Below are 27,394 nucleotides of genomic sequence, written 5' to 3'. Positions count from 1 at the left end.
TAGCATAATGATTTCAAGGTTAACCATGTTGTGCTTTTGTCAAAATTTCCTTCTTTTTGAAGGCTGAATAATATTCCATTGCATTGTACACTACATGGATATTTGAGTTGTTTCCACCTCTTAGCTATTGTGAATAATGCTGCTTTAAATATTGGTGTACGGATATCTCTGTTTGAGTACTTGCTTTTAGTACTTTTGTGTATATAAACAGAAGTGGAGTTGCTGGATCTTACGGTAATTCTCTGTCTCATTTTTTGAGGAACTGCCATACTGTTTTCTATACTGGCAGCACCATTTCACATTCCTACCATTGGTGCACAGATGTTCCTATTTTTCCACTTCCTCACCAATGCTTGTTATTGACTTTCTTTCTTTCTTTTTTTTTTTTTTTTAATAGAGAGACAGGGTCTCACTCTATCTGGCGTGATCATAACTCATTACAGCCTTGAACTCTTGGACTCAAGCAATGCTCCTGCCTCAGCCTCCCAGGTAGCTAGAACTTAGAGGTACCTGCTACCATATCCAGCTAATTTTTTCATTTTTTGTAGTAACAGGATCTCACTGTGTTGCCCAGGGTGGTCTTGAACTCCTGGCCTCAAGCAGTCATCCTGCCTAGAGGCCTCCCAGTGCTGGTATCATAGGCATGAGCCACTGTGCCCAGCCACTCCTATCTTTTGATGTAAGTTACTTTTTCCTCAGCTAAGCAAGCCACCCCCCGCCCCCTTCATCATGTTATTTGTCATCCAGGGAATGAGCCAAAGGTAAGCCTTTTTGGAGGACTTTTTGCCAAATATAACGTAGGGGTTTTGACTTGTGGCTTGATTGGCACCTCATTTTTATTGATTGCAGCTTACATAAATTGCTCTCTGTAGTTAAATATCTTAAGTTAGCTATATTAGGGTTCTCCAGGGAAATAGAACCAATAGGTAGATATTAATCTATAGAGAGAGAGATTATGAGGAATTGGGTCATGTGATTATGGAGGCTGAGAAATCTCACAGCTCTGCTGTCTGTAAGCTGGAAATGAAGGAAAACTGGTGGTGTAATTCCAGTCTGAGTCTGAAGGCCTGAGACCCAGCGGAGCCAATGGTTTAAATCCCAGTCCTAGGGCAGGAGAAGACCAATGTCCCAGCTCAAGCAGGCAAGCAGGAAGGGAATGAATCCTCCCTTCTGCCTTATTTTATCCACTATGGCCCAGTCAAGCTGACACAAAATGAACCATCACAGTGTCTAATTCCTTACCTCTCCCTCATTTCCCTCTGTCTTTCTCCTGAATATTGAGCCTCTTTCTTGTTTTACTCACTCCTTTGCATTAGGCACTTAGAATTGTCCTGTCTGAAGCCATCCAGCAGGGGTGGGGAACCTGCGGCCTTAAGGCCACATGTGGCCTTCTAGGTCCTTAACTGCGGCCTTTTGACCGAATCCAAATTTTACAGAACAAAACCTTTTATTAAAAGGATTAATTAAGCACCAGAATGTAAGGGCTAAAATCTTGTTATTTTATTTTATTAAGGAGCTCACTTATTCTTAAGGCTGCAGGTTCCCCACTCTGGGATGGCTTCAAATACCAGTTATTTGCTTATATACTGATGACTACCAAGTCTGTATCTCCAGCCCAAATCATGCCTGCCTTATTGGAGATCTCCCTGTATATGTCCTGCAGGTCCCTGAAATTCAACATGTGAAATTGGAACAAATCCAAAACTTCCTCTATGATCCCTATTTCACTGAAGACATTAGTTATTCACCCAGTTGTTCTAGCTGCAAATCTGGGTGTTGCCCTTGTCCCTTTTCTCTTATTCTTGTTCTCTCTCATGTCTCTGTCATCTCTCTTTCATCTTGCTCTCTTTCTCACTTCACATCTAATCAGTTATCAAATCCAGTCATTTCAACCTCCTCAGTCACTGCTGAATCCTGTGTTTATCTTTATTTATGTAATCCCATCGTGTCTCCCACTAGCAGGAAACACTTTTTATTGTCTGTCTTCAAGGAGATATATTTCTCATAGATTATAGATTTGAGATGGTATTCCCTTTATAATTTTTCCCGTCCTTTTCAGTGGGTTTTCAGAGTGCTTTGCATTTAGTAGGTGTCGAGTAATTGTGTTAAATTGAAATGAAAGGATTTGAGACTGTTCAAAAAGTAGCTTAATTTTAAAAGCTTCTATATATCTTAAATCTGTTAGAGAAGAGTTAAGAAATATGTGTTATAGTAATGGAGATTTAAGAATTGGAGTAATCATTATTAAGATATTTAGGACGAGATGAGTGTCAAACAAAATATAATAATGCCACTTGGCATAGTTCAGTTAATCAGCTATTTTTATATAGACTGTCAGCTTCCAGTACTAATTGCAATGAAACATTAACAAGTTTAAAAGATCAGAAATATACCCAATTTATTGAGCAATATAGTTGCTGAAGGACTGAAGAAGAAATTAACTTCTTCATGGCTTATTTTTCTTTTCTTCTTTTGGTGGGGAGGAGTTCAAACCCCTTTACTGAGGGGAAGTGGGGCTCGGCAAAGAAGCACTGAGGATGATGAGATCCACCATCCTCGCCGGGCCAGGACCTCCCAGGCTTTGCAGTCGAGGAAAGCCATGGCTTATTTTTCAACATACTAATTTTTTTGGACCTTCACTTCTAATTCATAGAACATGAAATAGTATAATATAATCAGATATGTGCTTGTTCCCACTTTAAGAATTAAATTTTATTCATATTGACAAGTACATTTAAAATCTTCTATAGATATTCACACATTTTAAATGGAAATAAAGCATGAGGGTTAGAGGTACTACATGGTAACTCAATTATAAGGAAGTAGAAGAAAAAATGTCTACCAAAGATGTTCAGTCACAAAGCTCTTTCTGCTGACCACCAGATGGCACAGTCGTTCCTCATCAGCTGGTTGCATTGAGTAGTGGCTAATTCTTGGAATATGTGGAAAAGAAAGGATGAGGGATGCAACCATCTATTCCAAAGAATAGGATGTTCTTAAGTTGATTCTTTGTAACCTGGAGACACTTGTTTTATATAGTAAAAACAGGCCAGCAGTCTATACTTGATTATTTAAGTTTCTAGTTCTTTTGAATCTGGCTTTATGCTATTATACTATCATATAAATCCATGTCATTCATTATCCCTCTTGTAATTTTTTTCATAAAGTTAACTCTTTTTAAATATGCAAGTCAACAAAATACAACATTAGAAAACTGAACACAAAACATTACGATATTATGAAATATGAAGATATACTTTGGGTTTTTTGCGAGGGTGGGGACAGTCTTTCTCTATTGCCTGGGCTAGAGTGCAGTGGCATCATAATAGCTCACTACAACCTCGAACTCCTGAGCTCAAGTGATATCCTCCTGCCTCAGCCTTCTGAGTAGCTGGGACTATAGGCACGCGCCACCAAACTTGGCTAATTTTTAAAACTTTTTTATAGGGTTGAGGTCTCGCTGTTGCCCAGGCTGGTCTCAAACTCCTGGCCTCAAGCATTCGTCCCACCTTGGCCTCCCCAAGTGCTAGTATTACAGGTGTGAGCCACTGTGTCCGGCCCACTTTGGATTTTTTTTTTAGTGAATGATGCTACTGAAATCGTACACTTTTAAAAATTCATTGGTAGCTATTAAATGACTGATATAAATAGCAGATATGAGCAAAATGAGAAATACCTCTAGCAATATGAAAATAGTGACTGAATAAAGGTAAAGGAGATGATGCATTTTCTTCGATGGCTTTGTAATGAAAATTTTATTGTTTTTCTCAGGTGTATAAATAGTATATGAGAAAGTTTTTTGTCACAGTTCACATGCATTTGAAAAATATATATAGTTTTAGAACCAGAGGACCGAACTATAATTGAGTTGTGATGTTTTTAGTACACGTTAATGGCTGTGGCTTGATACTTACCTAGTAATAGTAATGAAGGCTTGGTATAGAGAACGCAGATTAAAGAGGAATTCTCAAAATGATGAATTATGAACTATCTTGGTACTTTGAGAAAGTATTTCATTTAGGTTGTGTGCCACCTCAGGCCTTTTGTGGGTTGATGCAGAATGTAAATAAATATTTCAAATTTTAGAGCTATAGGACAGAATGGACAAAGAATTAAGTTTTGCAGTCAAGAACAGTTCAGGGAAGCTGAGCTGTGTGTTAAATACCTAAAACAGAGGAAGAATTCTTCGGGGCAGAGTCCAGGGGCATTGGGATTCCTATGGTCCCAAAGGGCTATTTAAGACTTAAGCCTGGGCCAGGCCGTGGCTCATGCCTGTAATCCTAACACTCTGGGAGATGAGGTGGGAGGATCGCTTGAGGTCAGGAGTTTGAGACCAGCTTGAGTAAGAGCGAGATCCCGTCTCTACCAAAAATAGAAAAATTAGCCAGGCATCATAGTGCACACCTGTAGTCTGAGCAGCGCAGGAGGCTGAGGCAAGGGGGATCGATCACCTGAGCCTAGGAGTTTGAGGTTGCTGTGAGCTAGGCTGACGCCATGGCCACTCTAGCCTGGGCGACAAAGTGAGACTGTTTCTCAAACCTTCCCCCCCCCAAACCAACAACAACAACAAAAACCTTAAGCCTGGGGAAGATGTGAAAGACAGACAAGAAAAGTCCCTCTCTGTTTTTCCAAGTACCAAAGGAACTGAAAAAAATAACTTGGTTGTGACCTGGGGCTGGGGCTATAGGAAGTGCATCAAAAATTCAAGAGGCTTTGTTTCTAGACAAGAATCCTTTCTTCTATTTGGGGGCTTTAGTAAATATTGAAATGAGAATTTAACTGGCGCTATAGTTTTAACACAACACAATATATAATATTTGATTATCAGAACTTTGGGTTGGCGTTTTAGAAGTTGACAACCTTTGTCTTCCTGAGATCAGTGGCCTAATGAAACCAAAAGGACTTGAACAACTTCACTTGATATTAATGAACAGTTTGCTTGCTAACCATGGAATAAGAGAAAAATGCAGAAAAAAATTAAATAACATTTACTCAGTCATGGGAGCAAATTTTTGTTTTGTTTTTTGAGACAGAGTCTCACTTTGTCACCCTGGGTAGAGTGCAGTGGCATCATCGTTGCTCACTGCAAAACCTCAAACTTCTAGGCTCAAGTGATCATCTTGCCTCAGCCTCTCAAGTAGCTGGGACTACAAGCTCTCGCCATGAGGCCTGGCTTATTTTTCTATTTTTGGGAAAGACGGGGTCTTGCTCTTGCTCAAGCTGGTCTCAAAACTCCTGAGCTCAAGCAATCTTCCTGCCTGGGCCTCCCACAGTGCTAGGATTATAGGCATGAGCCACGGTACCGGCTGGGATCAGTTCTTTATTTTCAGATTTGATCTTTATTTTCAAATACTCTGAAGAAACAAGATTAAAAAGGCACCAAACATTGAGTTTATTTTTGAGGCATCACCCTACTTGCACTCCAGTAATAGCTACTATAATTTTACAATCAAATTGGTCATTTTGTTTTCCTGAGAAAGTCTTTGTCTTCAGTTCTTTTCATTTCTCCTTAAGGTCAATCTAAACCTTGTTTGAACTTTGTTCTATTGATTATCAACTCTTCCCTGCCTTTGCCTTTGACATGCATGTTTTAAACATTGCCAATTGCCTTTCACTTTAAATTTCCTGGATGCTGGTTGGCTGAAATTTTACCAAATATCCTATGTGACTCAGGGATAGTAGAGAAAACATGTTTCATTCCCATTGCATTTTTTTTTTTTTTTTTTTTTGTTGAGACAGAGTCTCACTTTGTTGCCCAGGCTAGGGTGAGTGCCGTGGCGTCAGCTTAGCTCACAGCAACCTCAGACTCCTCGGCTTAAGCGATCCTACTGCCTCAGCCTCCCAAGTAGCTGGGACTACAGGCATGCGCCACTATGCCCGGCTAATTTTTTCTATATAGATTTTTAGTTGTTCATATAATGTTTCTACTTTTAGTAGAGATGGGGTCTCACTCTTGCTCAGGCTGGTCTCGAACTCCTGACCTCGAGCGATCCACCCGCCTCGGCCTCCCAGAGTGCTAGGATTACAGGCGTGAGCCACCGCGCCCGGCCCCCATTGCATTTTATAGTGTAAAGTTAAAAGACCAGAGTAGAATATGAATGGGAAAGGAATTCTTAATTTAAATGACAAAATGAAAAATGAAGCCTACATATAAGAAAGATACAGCAGTCTGGGTTTAGCTTTACTGTCTTTTCATAAGTAAAAGGAACCTTAAAACGTTAGAAAAGAAATATCAGTGAAATACTGCATTTCCTATGAACCACTTTAACAGAGCATACCTGTAATAAATGAAAAAAGGGGGCAGGAAGTAAAGAAACTCAGTTGTAGTAAGGCTAATGATACAGGTCCGGAATAAAGTCTTTCCAGTGGCAAGACTTGTAGTGAGCACTTTGCCTCATCCTATTTGGGATGAGGGAGTGGGAGCGAGCTGTCACACTCTCATCAAAAGCAGGATATTCATTTTAGAAACCAAGGAATCAGAGACATGACAGATTGGCTTCTTATGTGCCCCAGCGAGGAGGCACTGTTTTATCTAGAGGCCTTTTTTGGTTTATTCTCACATTATAAAACTGGTTTCTATTGTTTAAGTATTGAAAGAGTTATAAATAATATGCTTTTATTTATGGTATAATATACCTATAACACATTTGTTTTATATTTATATGATTTTATATTTGCATAATGATTTTACATTTGGAGTTTGTAATATGATTTATGGTGTATTACGCTTGTTTTGAGAAAATCTGATAAAGTGGAATTTTGGGGATTGAATGTCTCTGTTAACCTATAAATTTTACTTCTGAAGAAATTCGAGGCATTTATAGAAAATATATGTGTCTACATCTACGTTCCAAAGTGCATGGTTATCTTCCTGGAATTGCTCCTAATTTTCACTGACTTTGGCTCTTTCTGTTCTTTTTGAAACAGTGATCACATGGAAAATGTGTATGGTTATTTAATGAAGTACACCAACCTTGTCACTGGGTGGCAGTACAGGTAAGTGTGATTATTCCACATCTATCTCTCCTAGGGCTGATCATTTTATTTTCTGATACTACTGCAGACAAATATGGCTGGGAAACCTTTTAGAGAAGTATTTACCACATTTTCTAAAACTTGTGTGGTGCTTTTGTTCTTAGAGGGTGGGAAGAGTTGAGATCTGTCCAAGTGGCAGCCTCTAACTGCCTCAGAAGTTACCCTGCGGATTAAAATCACTTGTTCACCTGCCTTTGGTGTTTTATATTTGCAGGGGTTGGGCTCGTAGGGGAAGAGAAATAGGGGTTTGGAGACAGCAAACACATCTGTGTCAAGTGCCTGTTTTGTGCCAGATTCATAGTTTCTCTCGGATCTTGGAGAGGTTAAATAATCATCCCGAGGTCACACAAGCAGTCAGTAAGCAGGAAAACCAGCTATCTCAAATACTTTGTGGAATTGGTAGTTGCAGGACAGGGGTAGTAAACTTTATTTTTTTATTGTGATAAAATATACATAACATAAAATTTACCATTTTAACCGTTTCTAACTGTACAGTTCAGTGGCATCAAATACATTTTTACATTTTTGTACAACCATCCCCACCATCCATCTCTAGAACTTTTTTTATTTTCTCAAACTGAAACTCTGGGCCCATTATACAGTAACTTCCTCAGCCCCCGGCAACCACTGTTTTACCCCTGTCTGTATGAATTTGACTACTCCAGGTACCTCATATAAGTGGAATCATATAATATTTGTCCTTACCTGACTAGCTTATTTCACTTAGCATAATGTCTTCAAGCAAGGTTCATCCATGTGGTAGCATGTGTCAGAATTTCCTTCCTTTTTAAGGCTGAATATATATATATATAATATATGTGTGTGTGTGTGTGTGTGTGTATACACAAATATACCCACACGGATATGCACACCACATTTTGTATATGCATTCATGTTGATGGACATTTGGGTTTCTTTCACCTTTTGGCTATTGTGAATAATGCTGCTATGAATATTGGTGTATCAGTATCTGTTCGAGTCTCTGCTTTCACTTCTGTTGTGTCTATACCCAGAAGTAGAACGGTTGAATCATGTGGCAATCTTTATTTAATTTGGGGGGCAAATTCCACACTGTTTCCCATAGTTGTTGCACCATTTTGCATTCCTGCCAGCAATATGCAAAGGCTTTAATTTTCTCACATCCTCGCTAACATTTGTAATTTTGTTTGTTTTTTTTCTTTTATTATTATTTTTGTTTTGGTTTGGTTTTGAGACAAGGTGTTGCTCTGTCACCCAGGCTAGAGTGCAGTGGCATCATCTTAGCTCACTGTAACCTCAAACTCCTGGGCTCAAGCAATCCTTCTGCCTCAGCTTCCTAAGTACTACAGGTGTGCACCACCATGCCCAGCTAACTTTTTCTATTTTTTTTTTGTAGAGACGGGGTTATACCCTTGCTCAGGCTAGTCTGGATCTCTGGGCCTCAAGTAATACTCCAGCCTTGGACTCCCAAAGTGTTAGAATTACAAGCATGAGCTACCATGTCTGGCCTGCTTTTATTGTTATTTTTAATTGACACATAATAATTGTACATATTTATGGAGTACAATGCAATGTGATATTTTGATACATATATATAATGTGTAATGTTAAAAAATCAGGGTAATTAGCATATCTATCACTTCAAACATTTATCAATCATTTCTTTGTATTTGGAACATTCAAAATCTCCCCCCCAGCCCCTGCTTTTTTTTTTTTTTTTTTTTTGAGACAGGGTCTTATTCTGTCACCCAGAGGGTGGAGTGCAGTGGTGTGATCATAGCTCATTACTACCTCTGACTCTAACTCCTGGGCTCAAAGGATCCTCCTGCCTCTGCCTCCCGAGTAGCTAGGAGTACAGATACGTGCCACTGTACCCAAATACTTTTTAAATTTTTTTTGTAGAAATGAGGTTTTGCTGTCTCAAACTCCTGGCCTCAAGCAATCCTCCTGCCTTGGCCTCCCACAGTGCCGGGACTATACAGGCATGAGCCACCACACCTGGCCTTTTGGTTTTGTTTTCTTTTGGTTTTGTTTTAATAATAGCCATGCTAATGGGTGTGAAGTTGTATCTCTTTGTGGTTTTTTTTTCTTTGTGGTTTATAAACTTTTTAAAAAAGTGATAAAACTAGAATTTAAACCCAAATAATTCTGACACCAAAGTCTATGTTTATAGACAAAATTATGTTTGCAAAGTCTATGTATGTTATGTCTTGCTGTTTTTAGTTCACATGTTATTTGGAGACTTCTGCTTTTGGCCATGATGGAATCCAGGAGCTGGATTTGTCTTCCTACCATAAACAACTAGAAAACGGGACATAATGTATGAAAGAATGACTTTCAGACACTTTAAAGAATAGTAGAGGCACTAAAGAAAAATGTGATTTTTTTTAAAAAAGAGAAGGTGATTTGGGCCATGGCTAGTTTAAAGTAACTTTGGGGAATTTGAATAGGGATGATAGTGCAGGCAAGTTGCAGGTCATCTGAAGAGGTCAGAGCTGGATATGAAAACCGAGAAAGGAATCATTCCTGTTGAAGTGAAAAGGGCACTTCTCTAGGGGTCTCATTTTTTACTAAAAAAAAAGCAATGTCAAGGGAGCCTTTTCATTTTGCATTTTTTCACCTTAGTTTTTTGTCAGTTTTTGAAGACTTGTACATTCGAATGATATACGGAATTGATTGTTTGGTTTTTTTTTTTTTTTTGAGACAGAGTCTCACTCTGTTGCCTGGGCTAGAGTGCCATGACATCAGCCTAGCTCACAGCAACCTCAAACTCCTGGGCTCAAGCGATCCTCCTGCCTCAGCCTCCCGAGTAGCTGGGACTACAAGCATGCGCCATTATGCCTGACTACTTATTTCTATTTTTAGTTGCCTGGCTGAGTTTTTCTATTTTTAGTAGAGATGGAGTCTCGCTCTTGCTCAGGCTGGTCTCGAACTCCTGAGCTCAAACGATCTGCTCACCTCGGCCTCCCAGAGTGCTAGGATTACAGGTGTGAGCCACCGCACCCGGCCTTTTCTCTTTCTTAAAACTTTCATTCATATAATGTTATTGAATATTATTGAGAAAGTCTCACAAGTAGAATAGAATAAGAAAACCCCAAAACAGAACCAAGCATTTAAGACTTAGTATCCCAGCCTGGTCAATACAGCAAGACCCCCTCTCTAAAAATGTAAAAAATATTAGCTGGGCATGGAGGTGCATGTCCCAGCTACTCAGGAGGCTGAGGTAGGGGAGGATCTCTTGAGCCCAGGAGTTCAGGGCTGAAAGGAGAAATGATCGTGCCACTGCACTCCAGCCTCGGCGACAGAATGAGACCCTGTCTCAAAAAAAAAAAAAAAAAAAAAAAAGACTGAATATTATGTTTAGACAGCATTTCAGATCAGTAGCAATGTAAGATTGTGGGAAGAAGGGGAAGATGTTTGTATTATTGCATGAGGGAGGCTACAAAAAGATTCATTGAGCCACTGGTTGCCTGGGGAGTTAGCAGATCCAAGAGAATACTGCCTCTGCTGACTTGTTTCAAGAAACCAGTTTTATTAATAGCAGCACCAAAAAGTGTGGGGATGATGACAACCCATCCCTTTTTGCAACTGAGAACACAGAATGCTTTACCAACTTGCGCCATCAGAGAAGTCTCAGCTTGTTAGCTCAACTGCTGTAGGCCCACCTTAGAAAAAACTTCATCTTCTATTTTCTGTCAACCTAGCTGGAGGTCTTGTGGCATAGCACAGATACACTGGGTCCTCAACATGGAACATGTAGATTGAATGATGAGGGGAACAGAAAGGTTAAGAACGAGTTGAAGAGCCCTAGGTCTGTTAGCTTAATCTCTTAGGCTCACCTGGCCACTTTTGTCCAGGTGCTGCTGATGAAGCTTAACTAACAGAAGTACTTCATCTGTGCATCAAGACAATTTCCCTACAACCCATTTCTGTTTTGACTAAGGGCAACTTAGAGCAGTTTGGAGAAATCTGGCATGGATATTCTCTATAATGAATTGTTGAGCTGCGGTCATGCCTGTAGTTTCAACTACTTGGGAGGCTGAGGTGGGAGGTTCACTAAAGCCCAGGAGTTGGAGGCTGCAATGAGCTATAATTGTGCCACTGAACCCAGCCTGGATGACAGAGGGAGATGCTGTCTCTAAAAAGAAAAAAAAAAAAGAAAAGAAAAGAACTGCTTGCTCTGGAATGTAGTACCTTAGGAAACTGCACAAGACCGTCTCCTGGACCTACTTCCTTCCACTTTCAACTCTAATTCCTTAAGGTGAGATTGTTTCCTGTGGGCTTAGGAATTCTATGCACACTGAGCATTAAAGCCCTGGGATGGTCAGAACAAACTACATAGTTGCCTTTCCATCTAAAATTGCCACTAAAGTTTGTTTTTGTCATCATGATATATATTTCCAAGTCAGAATATTTTTTAGATTAAAGTTGCATTTGATGATACTTCACTAAAAGTGCAGGTTGTCCCAAAGATTACTTATTTCCCCAAACTGCCAGTCTTTCTTAATTTGAAATTTCAAAAAAAAAAAAAAAAATTAAACAATTATGTTAATCTTAACAAAATTTTCTTTTAACAACTTAGGTGAATTTTCTGCGTGTAAAAGTTTATGCCGAATCTTAAGTTTCCTTGTCATACCTACCCTTTGTTTCTTCATTTCTTTAGCTTATTGGTTAGGCCAACTTCTGGGTAAAATAGCTTTGTTGTTTCCTTATTATGTGAATTCTCTCTCTATCCCTGATGTACATGTCTTGTAAAATATCTCTACTTACAAGATATCCAGGGAGAACATTTGGATGAATCCATGTGTAATGAAAGACAGCCCAAAGTGCTATATTATTGCTAGTGGGTCCCTAGCATCATCTGAGTGGTGGAAAGATGATCATTTATTGGCTCCTTTCTATAATTTTACCAATCTCTTTTCAGCATTAGTATATATACTTTCTATATATCTAGGTGAGTGCTTCCCATGTTGTAAATTTGAGGTAATGCTTGTGGGATAAGAAATATATATTCACAGCAAACTTGAGATTTCCAAACATGTAGTACTTATAAATTGTCTCTGAATTAACTACCTTTAAGAGAAGACACTAGTTATTTTTCTTATCCTGTTTGAAATGAATTGTACTTATTACTTGGAACAGTGTGAAGAGATTTCTTTCTTTCATTCCTTCATTTATTAATACCTTTATTGAGATAGAATTCACATACCATACAATTCACCCATTGAAAGAGTACAACTCATTGGTTTTTAGTATATTCAAGATACTGCTTTCTTGCTGGCAGAGCCCTTCAGGTTTTTTGATGGGATTTTTTTGGTCAAAGATTCAAATGGGCCTTTAATTTAATTTAATTTAATTTAATTTATGGCTTTTAGAGACGGAGTCTTGCTGTATTTATTGCCCAGGCTGGACTCGAACTCCTGGGCTCAAGTGATCCTCCTGCCTCAGCCTCTTAAGTAGCTGGGACTTTAAGCATTCACCACTGTGCTGGCTCACATGGGCATTTTATTAAGGACGGGTCATATGTTTTAGAAATTTAAGATGATATCCATGGCTATCTTTTGTTAATTCAAAAAATCCTGTTAAATATGTGGAGAAATAAAGATAAGCAACCCTATTAAAAATGGGGTGAACTGAACAGTTTATGGTCAATAAACCATAAAAAGGTTTAACCTCACTAATAATAAAATGTAAATTAAAAGCTCTGGAAAAAAATTTAAATTAATTTATATTTTTATCAAAATATATAAATATAATTTTAAAAATCAGAAGCATGCTAAAAGACTTATGAGAAAAACAACATTCCTTTGCTTTTCAATCTCCCTCTTGGGTAACCACTTTCAACTGCTTTAGCTTTCTTCTTACCAGTTCTTTTTCTTTCTCTGAATAAAATGCTGATTCCATTTTGTTCCTGACTCAGTTTGACATGGTTGCCATGTTGCTTGAGACGATGACAATGCCCAGTTGTCTACCAGGTTCTATTATAAAACAGGCTAGCATGTAGAATGCCAAACTTCTCCAAAACCAAACATGAATTTTAAAAAATTGAAACTTTTTAGAGGTATTATTAGACTACTTAAATTGGGATCTGAATTAATGTATTTCCTTAAGTAGTTAATCTAGGACTAAATCAGAACATCAAATTCTTTTCCAAAGTGTATCAGTATTTCATCAAATTGTTTTCCAAAGTATATCAGTATTTCATCATTTAGTTTCAAGTTCCTTATGTTTCTGCTATCCAGTTGCAGCATTTTCATTTTTAAACGGGACAAGTTATCTTTAGTTGTGACCTATTTAGTGATACATTCAGAAAATCTTTCTCTCCTGATGCTGTTCTCATTATTTATTTCACTTATTAAATCTTAAATCAGATTCATGTCTTACCTAGCATTTAGTTAACCTCAGGGCTCATGTTTTAATTTATTTCCAGTGAATTTTAAATAAAAGTTCTCACTAGCATTTATCTTTGGGCAGTTTACTTTCGCTGTTAATGAATTCTGTAGATAAATCTTCTTGTGAAAGGATACTGTACCTTTGCTTCCTTTTGTGCATTAACTGGTATGCCTCTTCCCTATTAAATGCCTCACCTGAAGATTTTGTGTCTTTTATTAAACTCATTCAATTTTTCCATCATCTTTACTGTCAGGAAATTCAGTCTAGTGTTTCCAAGTACTTTTGAAATGCTTTTAAGCTTTATTTTTTTAATAGCAAAAACCTGAAGTGTATAAGTGATTAAAATTTGCTTGGCTTTAGTTTGCTTAGGGAAAATGTTTAAAAATTACAGTTTTTTTTTTTAATCATTACAGGTTTTTTGTTTTAAACAATGAAGCTGGGCTATTGGAGTACTTTGTGAATGAACAGTCTAGAAATCAAAAACCTAGAGGTACTTTGCAGCTTGCAGGAGCTGTGATATCACCCAGTGATGAGGATTCTCACACTTTCACTGTAAATGCTGCCAGTGGGGAACAGTATAAACTCAGAGGTATGATGGAGATATGAGAATTAATACTGTGATTTTCTTCTTCCTTTGAAAGTTGGTGTACTTACCTGCTTTTATTTGGGATTTGGAAACAGAAACTACTGTCATCAGTGGTGTAGATACAATATCCTAAATCTTGGTATTGTTTTGAAATCTTGATTTTATAAATAGCTTTTTTCAAAAGGGCCAATGAGCAAGTCTGTTTAGGATTGGCCCCTCTAAAATATTTGTGTAGATGAAACCTGGTTACTGAAAATCTAAAAACATAGAATTCTTTAAATGATATTTTTTATGACTGTCATGGAGACGTATTTTGCCCCTTTACTTGGTTTGGTTTGTATGCCCTTTTTGCAGTTTTCAGTGACTAGTGTATGTTATTGGGATTTATTAAAATATCCATATTCATTAAAATCTAACTTCTGTTTAGATTAATTTGTGTAGAAGTTTTTGCTTTTCATTTAATAAATACACAGTATAATATTAATCCTAACTGAACATGCTCCTACAGATCTGAAAGTATTGATTATATGTCAATTATCAGTTTTATTTCTTTAAGAACATATTTTTATGAGACACATAAGACATGTCAGTCTCATATCCTCACCTCATTGCATGTAATTTATCCTTTTTAGAAATATCAACATGCAGCTACTGTGTTCCCTGACAAAGCTGATGCTTTGTCCTCTTTCCTGCCTTCTTCTAGTCAGGGACATTTGCTCTAGTGGGAGAGAACCAGTGATCTATTCTTTATGTCCTAGACAATTAATTGTATTCCAAAATAAATAAATATAAAATAACTTTTGCATTCTTTTTGGCAGCCACAGATGCTAAAGAGCGACAACATTGGGTTAGCAGACTTCAGATATGTACACAACATCACACTGAAGCTATTGGAAAGGTATGTGGATTTCTATATGATATTAATGTACAAAAGTAAGAAAGGAATTTTTAAATTTTATTTTGGTTTTTTACATTTTAAAATTGAGAAACTATTCGCTTACCATAAAAATCACTTTTTTTTACAGTATATAATTCCGTGGTTTTTAATATATTTATAAGGTTGCACAACCATTGCAACTGTTTAATTCCAGAACATTTTCATTAACCCATACCCACCAGCAGTCACTGCCTGTTCTCCCCTTCCCAAGTCCCTGGCAAACAACTAATCTATTTTCTATTTCTATGGATTTGTCTATTGTGAGCATTTAATATGGCATATAAATGAAACCATGTGGTTTCTTGTGTCTGGCTTCTTTGATTTAGCATAATTTTTTCAGGGTTCATCCCTGTTGCATGTTAATCAAGATTTTATTCCTTTTTAAGACTGAATAATATTCCATTATATGGATATACTACTTTTTTATCCATTTATTAGTTGATGGACATTTGGCTTGTTTCCATTTTATAGATGTTATGAATAATGCTGCCATGAACATTTGTGTTTAATATTTTTTGTGTGAACATATGATCTCAGTTCTCTAGGGTATATATCTGGGAGTCAAATTTCTGGGTCATATGATAGTTCTATGTTTAACTTTTTGAGGAATTGCCAAACTGTTTTCCAAAGTGGCCACACCATTATACATTCCCATCAACAATGTGTGAAGGTTCCAGTTTCCCTACATCATTGCTAACACTTGCTGTTGTCCTTTAAAAAAAAAATTATTATGGCCATCCGAGTGGATATAAAGTGGAGTCTTCACAGGTGGAGCATCTTTTCATGTGCTTAATTGGTCAGTCATTTTTATATCTTCTTTGGACTTTTTTTATTTTTTAAGATGAAAAAGGGAGTCTTAGTACTTGAAATCTGAGGTTAGAGATGTCTAAAAAGTAATATATGGGCAGCATATTTTAAGGATTTCATGGTGCTAACTTGACTTTTACTATTTTTTGGTTCTTCCTGGTGGTTTTCCCCAAGTAAATTTCTAAAAATTGTTTGTAATTTAGGCCTATAGCATAGTCTACAGGAAATCCAGCACAGTAGCTTTTCTCATACTGCAAGGTTTTAGTCAATGTCAGTGATCAGAAAGTACTAGTTTGTTCCAACAAATACTTGCATGTTACATTAGGAAATGTATTATATTGCATATTGCTGAGTACATATTTTGCATTATGGTATTTAAGAAACTGAAATTACAAATTTTTAGTTATTCTAATATTTGTAAAATGTGAGATTTTTTTTGACAGCACAGCACAAAATAGGAAATTAATTTTCTAAATAAATTATCAGTTTGCTTTGGAATGTGTCAATACTTAAACTTTGACTATCTCAAATCTTATCAGAAATGCTCTTATAGTCAATTCTGAAGTTAATTTAATTTTAAAAACTGTATGTAAGCCTCAGTGTATGATAGTTTGATGGTTAGGGAACCTAAATTTTTAAAAAAGAATGATTTTCTTTGCCAAACAGAATAATCCTCCTCTGAAGTCACGAAGCTTCTCACTTGCGTCTAGTGGTAATTCTCCTATATCCCAGAGGAGACCAAGTCAGAATGCCATTTCTTTTTTTAATGTTGGACATTCCAAACTGCAGTCAGTGAGCAAAAGAGCTCACTTACCTCCAGACCATCTTGTGGAAGTCAGAGAAGTAAGTATGAATTGCAGTCGAGTTAAAATGCATAAAGTGGTATCTTACATGCTTGGTTTTATCACAAAATTTTTCTAAGTATTGTTTGTGTCTTTGGGGGCCCTCATTGTTTCCCATCTAGGATACTGAGATACTTTTTAAGTCAGAAAGATTCACTGACTATATATAGTTTCCTAAGTTTCATTATGTCTGTCAACTAGGTACCACTGTCAGTTTTCAAAAGTCTGTATCTATCTTTCAATTCACAAGTAAAAGTATAGATTCCTTTTATGTAAAATTTATGATCAAAAGGGTTATTAAGCCTGGTGGGAAAGCTATATAACCAAACAAATGATTTTTAAAAAATTGATATATATATAGAAAATTTTGAACCTACACAAAAATAGAATAGTTAAATCCTTGATGTTGCCTTTTATCACCATTTCTCTCGTTCTCTTTTAATGTGTACCAACTAATGCTAGTTAACAAAGGATATAGTTTGTTAAGTTCTAAATATTCCAAGCATTGTTTAGTGAGTTAAATTTGGTAGAGCTTATAGATAACTATGTAGTGGATTGGTAAAAATATCAAAAATGACACCCAAATGATTTAAGGCATGAGGCTAAGGAGAATGTATACTCTATCAAGTTATTTTGGGTTATGTTTATAGATGAGGAAATTGAAGTTTAGAGAAATAAAGTAAGCATGCTTGAGATACACAGACAATAGCTCTTGATTCACTTTCTAGTTCTGTTTATAAACAAGTTATAGTTATAAAAGACCCTATTCATAAAACAGTGTATTTTTAATGTTCATGACAATGGTATTCAATTTGTAGATAAATGTCAGTGTTTGTCTTTTAAGGAAACCAAGGTGCTTATGTCTTAATCTAGGGTGGAGGAAAAGGAAACATTAAAAATGGTTAAGACAAAAGGGATAGAATAAGTAAAAACATTTAGGGGCAGCCTTGTGTCTTAGTGTGTTCCTTAACCCTTAAAAACTAGGCAGTCATGAAATTCTTTTAACTCTTCAATCATGGCTAATGATGGAAGTTCAAGGGAGGCTTCTGGGATGCTGGTAATGTTCTGTTGTTAGGTCTGGGTGTTGGTTACATGGTATGTTTGGTTTATGAAAATTTGTTAAACCCATACACTTATGATATGTATGTCTGAACACTGTATGTCAGTATACTTTAGTAAAAAGTTAAAAACAAGCAGAAAGCATGTAGTTGAAGTTGTCATGTATTACAACACATTTTCAGGGGAAAGAGACCTTTTTGTGTTTGAGATTCTAGCCTCTGTAGGGACCTTCTGCTTGGTTGTACTTGAGTTTTTGTGACCTGTACTGAGACCATTGTCTTATCTCTGTAAGCTTCTCTTCAGTTGTGAAGGCTTTGATTAACCTTTTCTTTTTTTTCCATCTCTAATGATTGTTTTGGTGTTCTCACTGACCCAGTGGTAATTTCTTACAGTATTCTCACGTTCCATGTTTTTAAAATACACTTTTCATATCATTATGATAGCAAATATTTTACGTAACTCTGGTTCTTCTGTGTAGAGCGAGTGTGTCCCCAAAGTTTCACAACTACTTCTTTGGAAAGTACAGGTATTAATTTACAGAATTGACCAGTTTAATGGCAGTCTCTCCTTGAATTATGGCTCTAATAGTAATTCCAAGGTTTGGGTGGTGACCACTGTTTAGCAGTCCCTGTGCTACTGCCGCCCCTCTCCCCTGTGCGTTAAAAAAAGTCTTAGCTGTGTGTCTGTGTCTTTACTACATTGGCATTTTTGCATTTCAGAACATAGTAAGTCAAACTATAAGATTATGACTGTATGAGGAACGTTTCTGTGTTTCAGTGGAGTAATTCTATCTCTGAGAATCCTTTTGGAGTATTTAGACCATTTTTTTGTTGTCCAGACAAATATCTTCAGAACCACTTCTCACTTTAAAATTTAGCTTATTGCTGATTATTTAAAATCATCATAATCTAGTCTCTGGAGGCATATTGTTTCCTAGTCTTATTTATGATGCCACCTGTTTTAAGAATCTGGTTTCAATTTGTGGCTTAAATGTATTTCACTGTGGGAGCTACAAGCACTTTATGAACAAGTAAAGGCCTTTGGGAAAATTTCTAAGCCTTTCCAAAGCAGTTTTTATTGAAGCCAATGACTAGAAAGATTTGTGTTAAGCTAAAACCATAATTAAGTTTTCACTAGCTGAGAAAACTTTTAAAAAGCTTCTTATTTTGAGCTAATTTTAAATTTACAGAAAAATTGGAAAAACAGTGCAGGGTTCCTGTGTATCCCTCACCCAGTTTTCCGTGATGTTACTATCTTACATAACCAGAATATATAATTATCAAAATCAGGAAGTTGTATTGATAAAATACTATTAACTATAGTCCTTATTCAAATTTTAGCAGTTTTTCCATTAATGTTCTTTTTCTGGTTTTGGATCCTGTTCAAGAACCCACATTGCATTTAGTTATTTCTAGTTAGTCTCCTCCAGTGTGTAATTATACTTCAGTCTTTCCTTGCCTTTCGTGACTTGACATTTATGAAAATTATAGATTGTTTTATTGACTGATTGATTGAGGCAGAGTCTGGTTCTGTTGCCCGGGCTAGAGTGCTATGGCATCAGCCTGGCTCACAGCAACCTCAAACTCCTGGGCTCAAGGGATCCTCCTGCCTCAGCCCCCCGATTAGCTGGTACTACAGGTGTGCACCACCACACCCAGCTAATTTTTCTATTTTTAGTAGAGACGGGGGTCTTGCTCAGGCTGAGTCTTGAACTCCTGACCTCAAGCGATCCTCCCACCTCAGCCTCCCAGAGTGCTAGGATTACGGGCGTGAGCCACTGCTCCCAGTCAAGGAACTGGTTTTATAGTGTCAGGAACAATCACTAAGAGTTTCACAAATCAGTTTTCCATTTCTTTGAATATATGTGATTGACTAACTTGTTTTTTTGTTTTGGAGAAAGCCATTACCAAATTTTAACATTTACACTATAATTATATTTTAAAGTTTATTTTTTCTAGCCAAGAATAGCACTTTCTTAGACCTCTTCATTTCTAGCATCAGTGCTAGCAGGTGGCTTTTTTGGGCCTTTTGCACAAAGAAACACACTTTGTCAAGTGTTGTTACATTGTGACTTCTGATTTTGCTGTGAATATCTTAGGTAAGATTTTTTTTCCTTTATTAAACTTTGATTGGCTTATATAAAAAAGTACACAAATCCTAAGTGTATCTCTTTATGTAATTTCCATGTAATGTCTCCTGGATCAAGAAATTAAATGTTACCAATACCTTAGAAGATACTTTTGTAAGCCTCTCCATCACCACACCCTTCCTCCCTATCCTGACTTCTAACCTAATAGGGTTTTTTTTGCCTATTTTTGAAATTTCTAAAACTGGAATCATGTAATGTGTACTCCTTTGGGTATGGCTTCTTTTCAGTCCACAGTGTATGTTTGAGATTTACTTATGATGTTGAGTATAGCTGTTCTTTTCTTTTCATTGCTATATAATATTCCTTGTATGAGTATGCCATAATATTTTTTTTCCATTTTAGTGTTGATAGACATTTGAGTTGATGAACATATGTATGTATATCTGTTGGTTACATAACTGAGAGTGTAATAATTGTTGGACCATAAATTATATTTATTAGTATTTCAATTTAGTAGATATTACTAGATATTACAGTATTCCAAAGTGGTTGGACTTATTCCTAAATTTGGATTATTGAGAGGTAATCCCCAAATTTATATACAAAAACATTGACACACACACAAAGCACACATATGCATATATAGATACCTTCATATCCACACTTCTCTTTTAAAACCTTTTTTTTCTGAGAAAGGTAAACGTTTGATCCTTATCTATGGTGCATATTTTCAGGGGCTGTTTCATGTATGACACACTTCATTTGCTTGGTGGGATCATTTTGCATCTCTCTTTCACTAGCCATCGGATGAACTGTATTAAAAATCACCTGGAACAGAGCCTCTGAAAGCCAAGTCTGTCCGCTATAGAGTTTCTTTGTTTTTTTTTTTTTGAGACAGAAACTCACTCTGTCACAGAGGCTAGAGTGTGCTGTGTTGTCATCCTAGCTCATAGCAACCTCAAACTACTGGGCTCAAGATACCCTCCTGCCTCAGTCTCCCGAGTAGCTGTGCCACCACGCCTGGCTAATTTTTTCTATTTTTAGTAGAGACAGGGTCTCGCTCTTGCTCAGGCTGGTCTTGAACTCCTGAGCTCAAGCAATCCACCCAGCTCGGCCTCCCAGGGTGCTAGGAGCACATAGGCATGAGCCACCGTGCCTGGTTTGCTATAGAGTTTCTATGTGAATTAAACTAGTGTTCAAAGGATGGACAATTTAAGACCCTTCTGCTCACAACTGTGATTAAGCATCATACATACAGTTTTCATCTAAAAAAATTGGGTGGCTCATCAATGACTGTTATTCCATTGGCTCTATTAGGAAAAATAGACAGGGCTCCTAAACAAAGCAGAGTGTATTAAACTCTTCTAACCCGAAAAGCTTATATCCAGTACTTCCTCCAAAATCAGCCTGACAGGACCAGGAAGTTAGGTTAGGAAAGAGGAAGCAGGTAAACCATCCTGTTCTCAATGTAGGTTCAAATTGAGCCTGATAAAAGGTGTGCAAATAATAAAGTGGTTGAGAGCCCAGACTGGAAATTAATTTTACTTTCAAATGAAATATTTAATGCTGCTGTTAAAAGATGTCTTAGAAGGTTTATTTCTGATGATTTTTATAAATATAATACTGTTTAATACTGTTAATAAAAAGTGGCAAATCTTTTGAACTTTGTTGCTTCTAGAGAAAAATTGTAGCTGCCTAAGGTCACACTCTTTTGCTCAGTTGATAAGACCATTAAATGCTCACTAATTGAAAATAGCCAAATAAACTTAAGATAGATTTCTAAGCCTAATATGTCTTTAAAAATGCCTCAGAAGCTGAAATGGTAATTAAAATGGCAACTATATGTATATAGAAGTCATGAGTAGGACCCACAGAATTGTTGTTTTTCTTAGATGATGTCTCATGCTGAAGGACAACAAAGAGACTTAATTAGACGAATTGAATGCCTTCCTACTTCTGGCCATCTTAGTTCCTTGGACCAGGATCTCTTAATGCTCAAAGCTACTTCTATGGCAACTATGAACTGCTTAAATGACTGCTTTCATATTCTCCAGTTGCAGCATGCGTCACATCAGAAGGGCTCATTGCCTTCAGGTGAGTCATAGATTAAAGGTAGGACTTAACATGAGGGCCAAAACATGGAAAGGACTGCATTTGTTGTAATTCTAACTTCAGAAAATCTTAATTAAAAAAAAAAAAAAAATAGAAAACCGGTGAACCTCTTGGTTTTTAATTATCACATTAATGTACAAATTCATTCTAATTGTGTCCTTTTTTGAATCTAAAATGATTTTAGGACTAATATCTAACATCATTGAATGTTCCCTTAGAGACCTCAAATTGAACATGTCAAAAACTGAACTCAAAACCCAGATCTCTTGTATTTCTGTTAAAATTAGTGGCATCACTATCCATCTATCTATCCAATTGACCAGAGTAGAAATATTGGGATTATTTTTTGAGTTTTGGTTTAGTCTACTATTCATCATTATTCCATGTGTGTGTGTATAAATATACAAATATTTATAAATATATAAATATACACACATATATAACAGTCAATCGGTCACCTTTCAGTTTAAAAAATAATGTGTATATCTAGTATTTGAAAACACCTATTTGTTGAAATTAATTGTACTGGGGAAAAGAATGTTGTATAGGAGTACAAAAATGAATCTTTCTATAAATCAGATGAATACACTTATCACATTGTATTAATAGTAGTAACTTAGTATTTTACAACAACTTGTTCTTCTTTTATCCAACTAACTTCCCTTACTTATAAAAGGAAGATATTTTAGCAAGATATGTGAGTCTCTGCTCAGGAAAAAGTTTCCCTTAAATGGATATGGTATGGATCTCATCCTCATGTATGCCTAAATTCAACATTTTAAGCCAACAAACTATTTTCATTGGCAGTTATGGATGTAGATCAGGACAATATTGAAAGAGGACAATAAGTTATGTATGTTCCCCTTAAAGAACTCATAGTCCAGTTGGGGAGGAAATGTGTAAATAATAACTATAAAATAAATGTAAAGTGCTACTAACAATAGGAACAAAGTACTGTGGGAGAATATATGACTGGATAGAAAAAGGCCTGGGAAAGCTTTCTAGAGAGGCTATGAAGACCAATTAGTTTAAGAGTGAGAGGTAGAAAGGAGGCTATTCCAAAGAGATAGAAGAGCCTAAATTGTGAGTTATGAACTTGTGTTGGTGCCTTGTAGGAACTGTAAGTAGTCCAATATAAATTTTCTCCTGTTATAAAGCAACACACCAACTATAGAAAATTTAGAAAATACATAGAGTTGAAAGAAGAAACAAAAACATGCATTGTCCTACCAACCAGAAACCACCTCTGTTAATGTTATTAGTGTGCTCCCCCTCCCAGATTTTTCTCTTTTTTATTCTTAGTTTTTGTTTATTTTACCCTAGTGTTATTAGAATATACATGTTTGTATGTTTTTCACTTCATATCACAAATATTTTCTGATTATATGGACAATTTAAACATAATTTTTATTGGCTGCATTATATTCCTTTGAGGAGACAGATATACTTTGGTTTACTTATTTTCCTGTGTTAAATAGGAAAATAGAGTTACTCTGAGCTATGAAATTTGGGTTAATTCTAGTGTTGGTAATAATAATTTTGTTAGTAAAATGAAACAGAGTTTGTTTCCAGTTTATATTACTTAATTTTTAAAAGTACATCAAATAGCACAGTGCTAGATATTAGATGCTCAAAAAATGCTTGATTAATTAAATACTATGTAATTTTTAAAATTCTTAGAAATTTCATTTATGTGTTTTAAATTAATATATAATCTTAATCTTAAATGTTTGCTTCATGATTAGGGAAGCATGCATAGTATAAATTTGTATTTTTTAATTACAAAAGTGAAGCACATTGTAAACTTTACAGAAGTGTTTATAGTGAAAGTTGTTCTCTCATATCATTATTTTTTGGAGCACGGATTTGCAGGTATTAGGGGGAACCAATCGGCTGTCCTTGGTATTTCTCACTGTAAATAGCCTTGTTTCCCAGAGTAGGTCTATAGAAATTTATTCTTAAATCACTTGAGAATGAAAATGTAACTGTGGAAAGAAAAACTGAATTGCTTTCCCACTCAAATTTTGAGGTGACAAAAAAAAAAAAATGAAATCTAAATTCAAATTAGTGTTTAATAAGATCTTAATGTCTGTTATCCAAATGCTGATTAGAGATCACAGATTTAGAGGGGACCTGAGACTCATGATTGGCTTGAAAAGAGTTTTGTTATGATTTCCAGTCAGATAAGCAATCACTTTCATTTTATTTTATTTTATTTTTTTGAGACAGAGTCTCACTCTGTCACCCCCCTGGGCTGGAGTGCAATGGCGTCATCATAGCTCCTTGCAACCTCAAACTCCTATCCTTAAGCAATCCTCCTGCCTCAGCCTCCCAGAATGCTAGGATTACAGGGGTGAGCTACCGAGCCTATCTGAAATCTGGATATTGATATTAAAAATAAACATTTTGTTGTAGGAACAAAATGTTTTCATTTCTTTGAAATTTTAAAACAGTCCCTAGGAACTTATCCAAGGCATTCTCCCAATCACGAATTTCCCTAGTACCAAGTAAGACTGAACAAGGGAAAGTGCTCTGGTAGCCTGGCAAATACTTTTTAATTCATTTCTACGTGAAATCTGGGATTTTGTTACAGACTGAGTAAATTCCTTACTCTTTTAAATTTCTGCTGTAGTAGTCTGAGTATCCTTTATTATAGCCCTTTATAACCAAGCTTCTGTGAAACCTAGATCAGCCTCTGAAATCAAATGGAACATTTTCCATTATTGATTAGGCATAGAATCCACTTTGTTAAACTAGTTGAGGGTAACAAGAGACATTTGAATCATTAACTGAGAAGATGACAGGTCTGCAAATGTGACCGCTGTCTTCACTAGGTCAGTTATTATTTATTCAGTAGAAAAGTGTTTCAGTTTTAAAGTTATATGGGGCTTTTTTTTATGATTGCAAAAAAGAAGGACATATATGTGCAGTTCTTGATAGATTCAGGGGATTATTTTGATTGGTTAGAAGATGGCTGCTGAGAATAAGCTTCAATCCCAAACTGAAGCAAATTTTACTGTTTTATGGTCCCAGACTCCTCCTGTAGTTTTGACCCTCTAAAGCCTAATTTGCCTACTTTTTGATGACTAGAGGAACAGGGTTCATACAGAGAGGACAGCAAATCAACTATTAGGTTGGGAATATACGTCATGATTCACAGACTTGCCCAAGAAGTGAATTCAGTTCTAATAAGGGTTGATTTCTTTTAAATAGTATCTGATTGCATGTTGCAAGTTGCTGGGTTAAATATCCAATCATGGTGCTCATGCTAATGAGATACAAGTGGCTGTCTTGCAGGGTCTCTTAACAGGTTGAATTGCTTTTAGTCTTGTAGGGTCAAAACAAAATTGTTTCGTAAAATCCACATCTGCTGAACTTTCCAGATTATGAGCAAGTTTCAGCGAAAGTTTTCTCTTACTTCATCAGGAACGACAATCGAGTGGTTAGAACCAAAGATACCTTTATCAAATCACTATAAAAATGAAGCTGACCAGCCCTTTACAACTGAGCAGAGTAAGCCAGTGGCAGTCCCAGAAGAGCAGTCTGTTGCAGAATCTGGACTATTAGCAAGGGTAAGATAATATGAAAATATGGTTTTGATGTAAAAAATTAGGAATCACTGAAAACGATCAGCTCTCTTTTCATTGTCAGAGCATGCATGTTAACACCAAAGCAGCAGTCTTGAAGATTTCTAAACTTTGTTGTTCTACTTTAAACTGCATTTATTTTGGAAGATGTCTCTTGTACATGTGGCATTTTCCAGGTTAAATTATGTGCCCTTTTTAGTTTGGGTTTACTTTTGCTTGATAAAAATGTATTTTAAAAATTGACATTTGCATGTTTTTATTGTTCTAGAAAATAATAAGATTTATACAATGTTTATCTCTTACATTTCTTACCCCATTATCTTAATTTCACATTGTTTACTATTAAGTTTATTAGCTTAAAAGTTTGTTATTAAGTCTTTTTGATAGTAAGCACTTTACCAAACCAGTTGTTTCAAGTATTACTCTATTTAAAATAGCACATGATCTCAGGGTTAAATATTTTTATAAACCATTATTCATTCCAAATTTCTTAGAAGCTAAAGAGTATTACAGATCTGTCACTTTAACAAATCATACTTTTTTTTGCCTTTTGTGTTAATGTCTATTATTTTATGGCCATGATTACATAAATAATTTTATTTTAAACTGTTTTTACTTGGATACTCTCATAAGCATTTTTCTATGTTGTTCTGGCCCATATAATTAAAGTTTTAAAGGTTAAAATAGGCTATTGAGTTAAAGTCCCTGTTGTTGAGTAACTAGGTTGTTAGTTATTTTTTTTTATTATAAACAGCACTTTATTATCTTGTTTACTGTTTTTTTCTCCTTTTTCTTTGGATCATTTCTTTAGGTTATATTCCCAAGTAGAATTACTGAGTCAAGAGTAATGCACAGTTTATGGTTATTTATATACATATATATATTTATGTAACTAAGAAATATATGACACAAGGTCTTCCAAAGCTGGCAAAGGCATTGGCTTGATGAGGCAGTGGGTAGAGGCAGGGTTGGTAGAGGAGAAGAAAAAAAGGTAATATATGCAATCCTTTTTTCATATATTACTAGCTTTTTTTTAAAACTGGTTTTTGCTCAGAATATTACTAGCTTTTTGACTAGCTCATTTTTAGAGTCAAGCAGTTAGCAGTGTTTATTAAGTTATTTAGTATATTACAAGTCCAATGTTACGAATTGGAAGAGAAGCAAAAAATAGATGACATAGCACTTCCACTGAAGAGACTTATACTCTACTTGGAGTCACAACATGTGTACAGAAATAGTAAGATAATATAAAGCAGTATATTTTTTCTTAATTGATACAGTTTAGGCTATTGGGATGTGAACATTTAGAGAAAAGGGAGACTGAGTTGAGTGGATGAGAAATGCTTTGGAGAGAAAGTGAGATTGGAATTGGGCTTTGAAAGGAGACAGGATTTGAAGAGAGGAGGAGGAGTAATGGGGTCTCAAGGTAGAGGAGTAACATGAGCAGGGACACTGAGGCCATGTATATTTATTGAGGAGAAAGCTTGTCTGGTGGTTTGGAACCTAGGATGTACCATTTACCAACATGTCAGCCAGTTAACCACTGTCAGCTTCAATTTCCTCATCTGTAAATTAGGGCTAATAATACTTTGTAAGATTATTATGTTATGCTAAAATGAATTTAGCGGAGCATCTGACACTATTCATGTTGCACTCAATGTATTCTATAGATACTCCCTGGAGCACTACTCCATAGAATACTTTGTAAATTGTGCCCCCAAAGAACATAAAAATTTTGCAGAAGAGTTTAGTCTTAATGACAACAGCACCATGAGCATGGGGAAGGATGTAATATGTTTAAGGAGATTGGTACATGCAATGACTTGGAATTAAAATGTGAATAGGGTTGGGCACAGTGCCTCATGCCTGTAATCCCAGCAGAGATGGGAGGACTGCGTGACCCCAGGAGTTTGAGAACAGCTTGAGCAATATAGTGAGACCTCCATCTCTATAAAAAATAGAAAAATT

General features: G+C 36.1%; 1 protein-coding gene across 2 annotated transcripts in view; it reads left to right on the top strand.

Annotated features, from left to right (window-relative positions):
• OSBPL11 (oxysterol binding protein like 11) overlaps positions 1-27,394 on the top strand; it is a 78,932-nt gene that overhangs the window by 17,680 nt on the left and 33,858 nt on the right. For both annotated transcript variants that reach the window (XR_011233878.1, XM_069472717.1), the window contains exons 2-7: positions 6,928-6,996; positions 13,821-13,996; positions 14,812-14,891; positions 16,404-16,580; positions 21,620-21,821; positions 25,266-25,411. Coding sequence is in view for 1 of the 2 variants with exons in the window: in XM_069472717.1 (XP_069328818.1) it covers positions 6,928-6,996; positions 13,821-13,996; positions 14,812-14,891; positions 16,404-16,580; positions 21,620-21,821; positions 25,266-25,411 (850 nt within the window). In the remaining variant the exon portion in view is untranslated. The remainder of the gene's footprint in view (positions 1-6,927; positions 6,997-13,820; positions 13,997-14,811; positions 14,892-16,403; positions 16,581-21,619; positions 21,822-25,265; positions 25,412-27,394) is intronic.

The sequence above is a fragment of the Eulemur rufifrons genome, chromosome 7, assembly GCF_041146395.1.
Source record: "Eulemur rufifrons isolate Redbay chromosome 7, OSU_ERuf_1, whole genome shotgun sequence".
NCBI classification, from domain to species: domain Eukaryota; kingdom Metazoa; phylum Chordata; class Mammalia; order Primates; family Lemuridae; genus Eulemur; species Eulemur rufifrons.
Note: the sequence above shows the minus strand (reverse complement) of the source record. Positions and strands in the feature narration are given on the sequence as shown.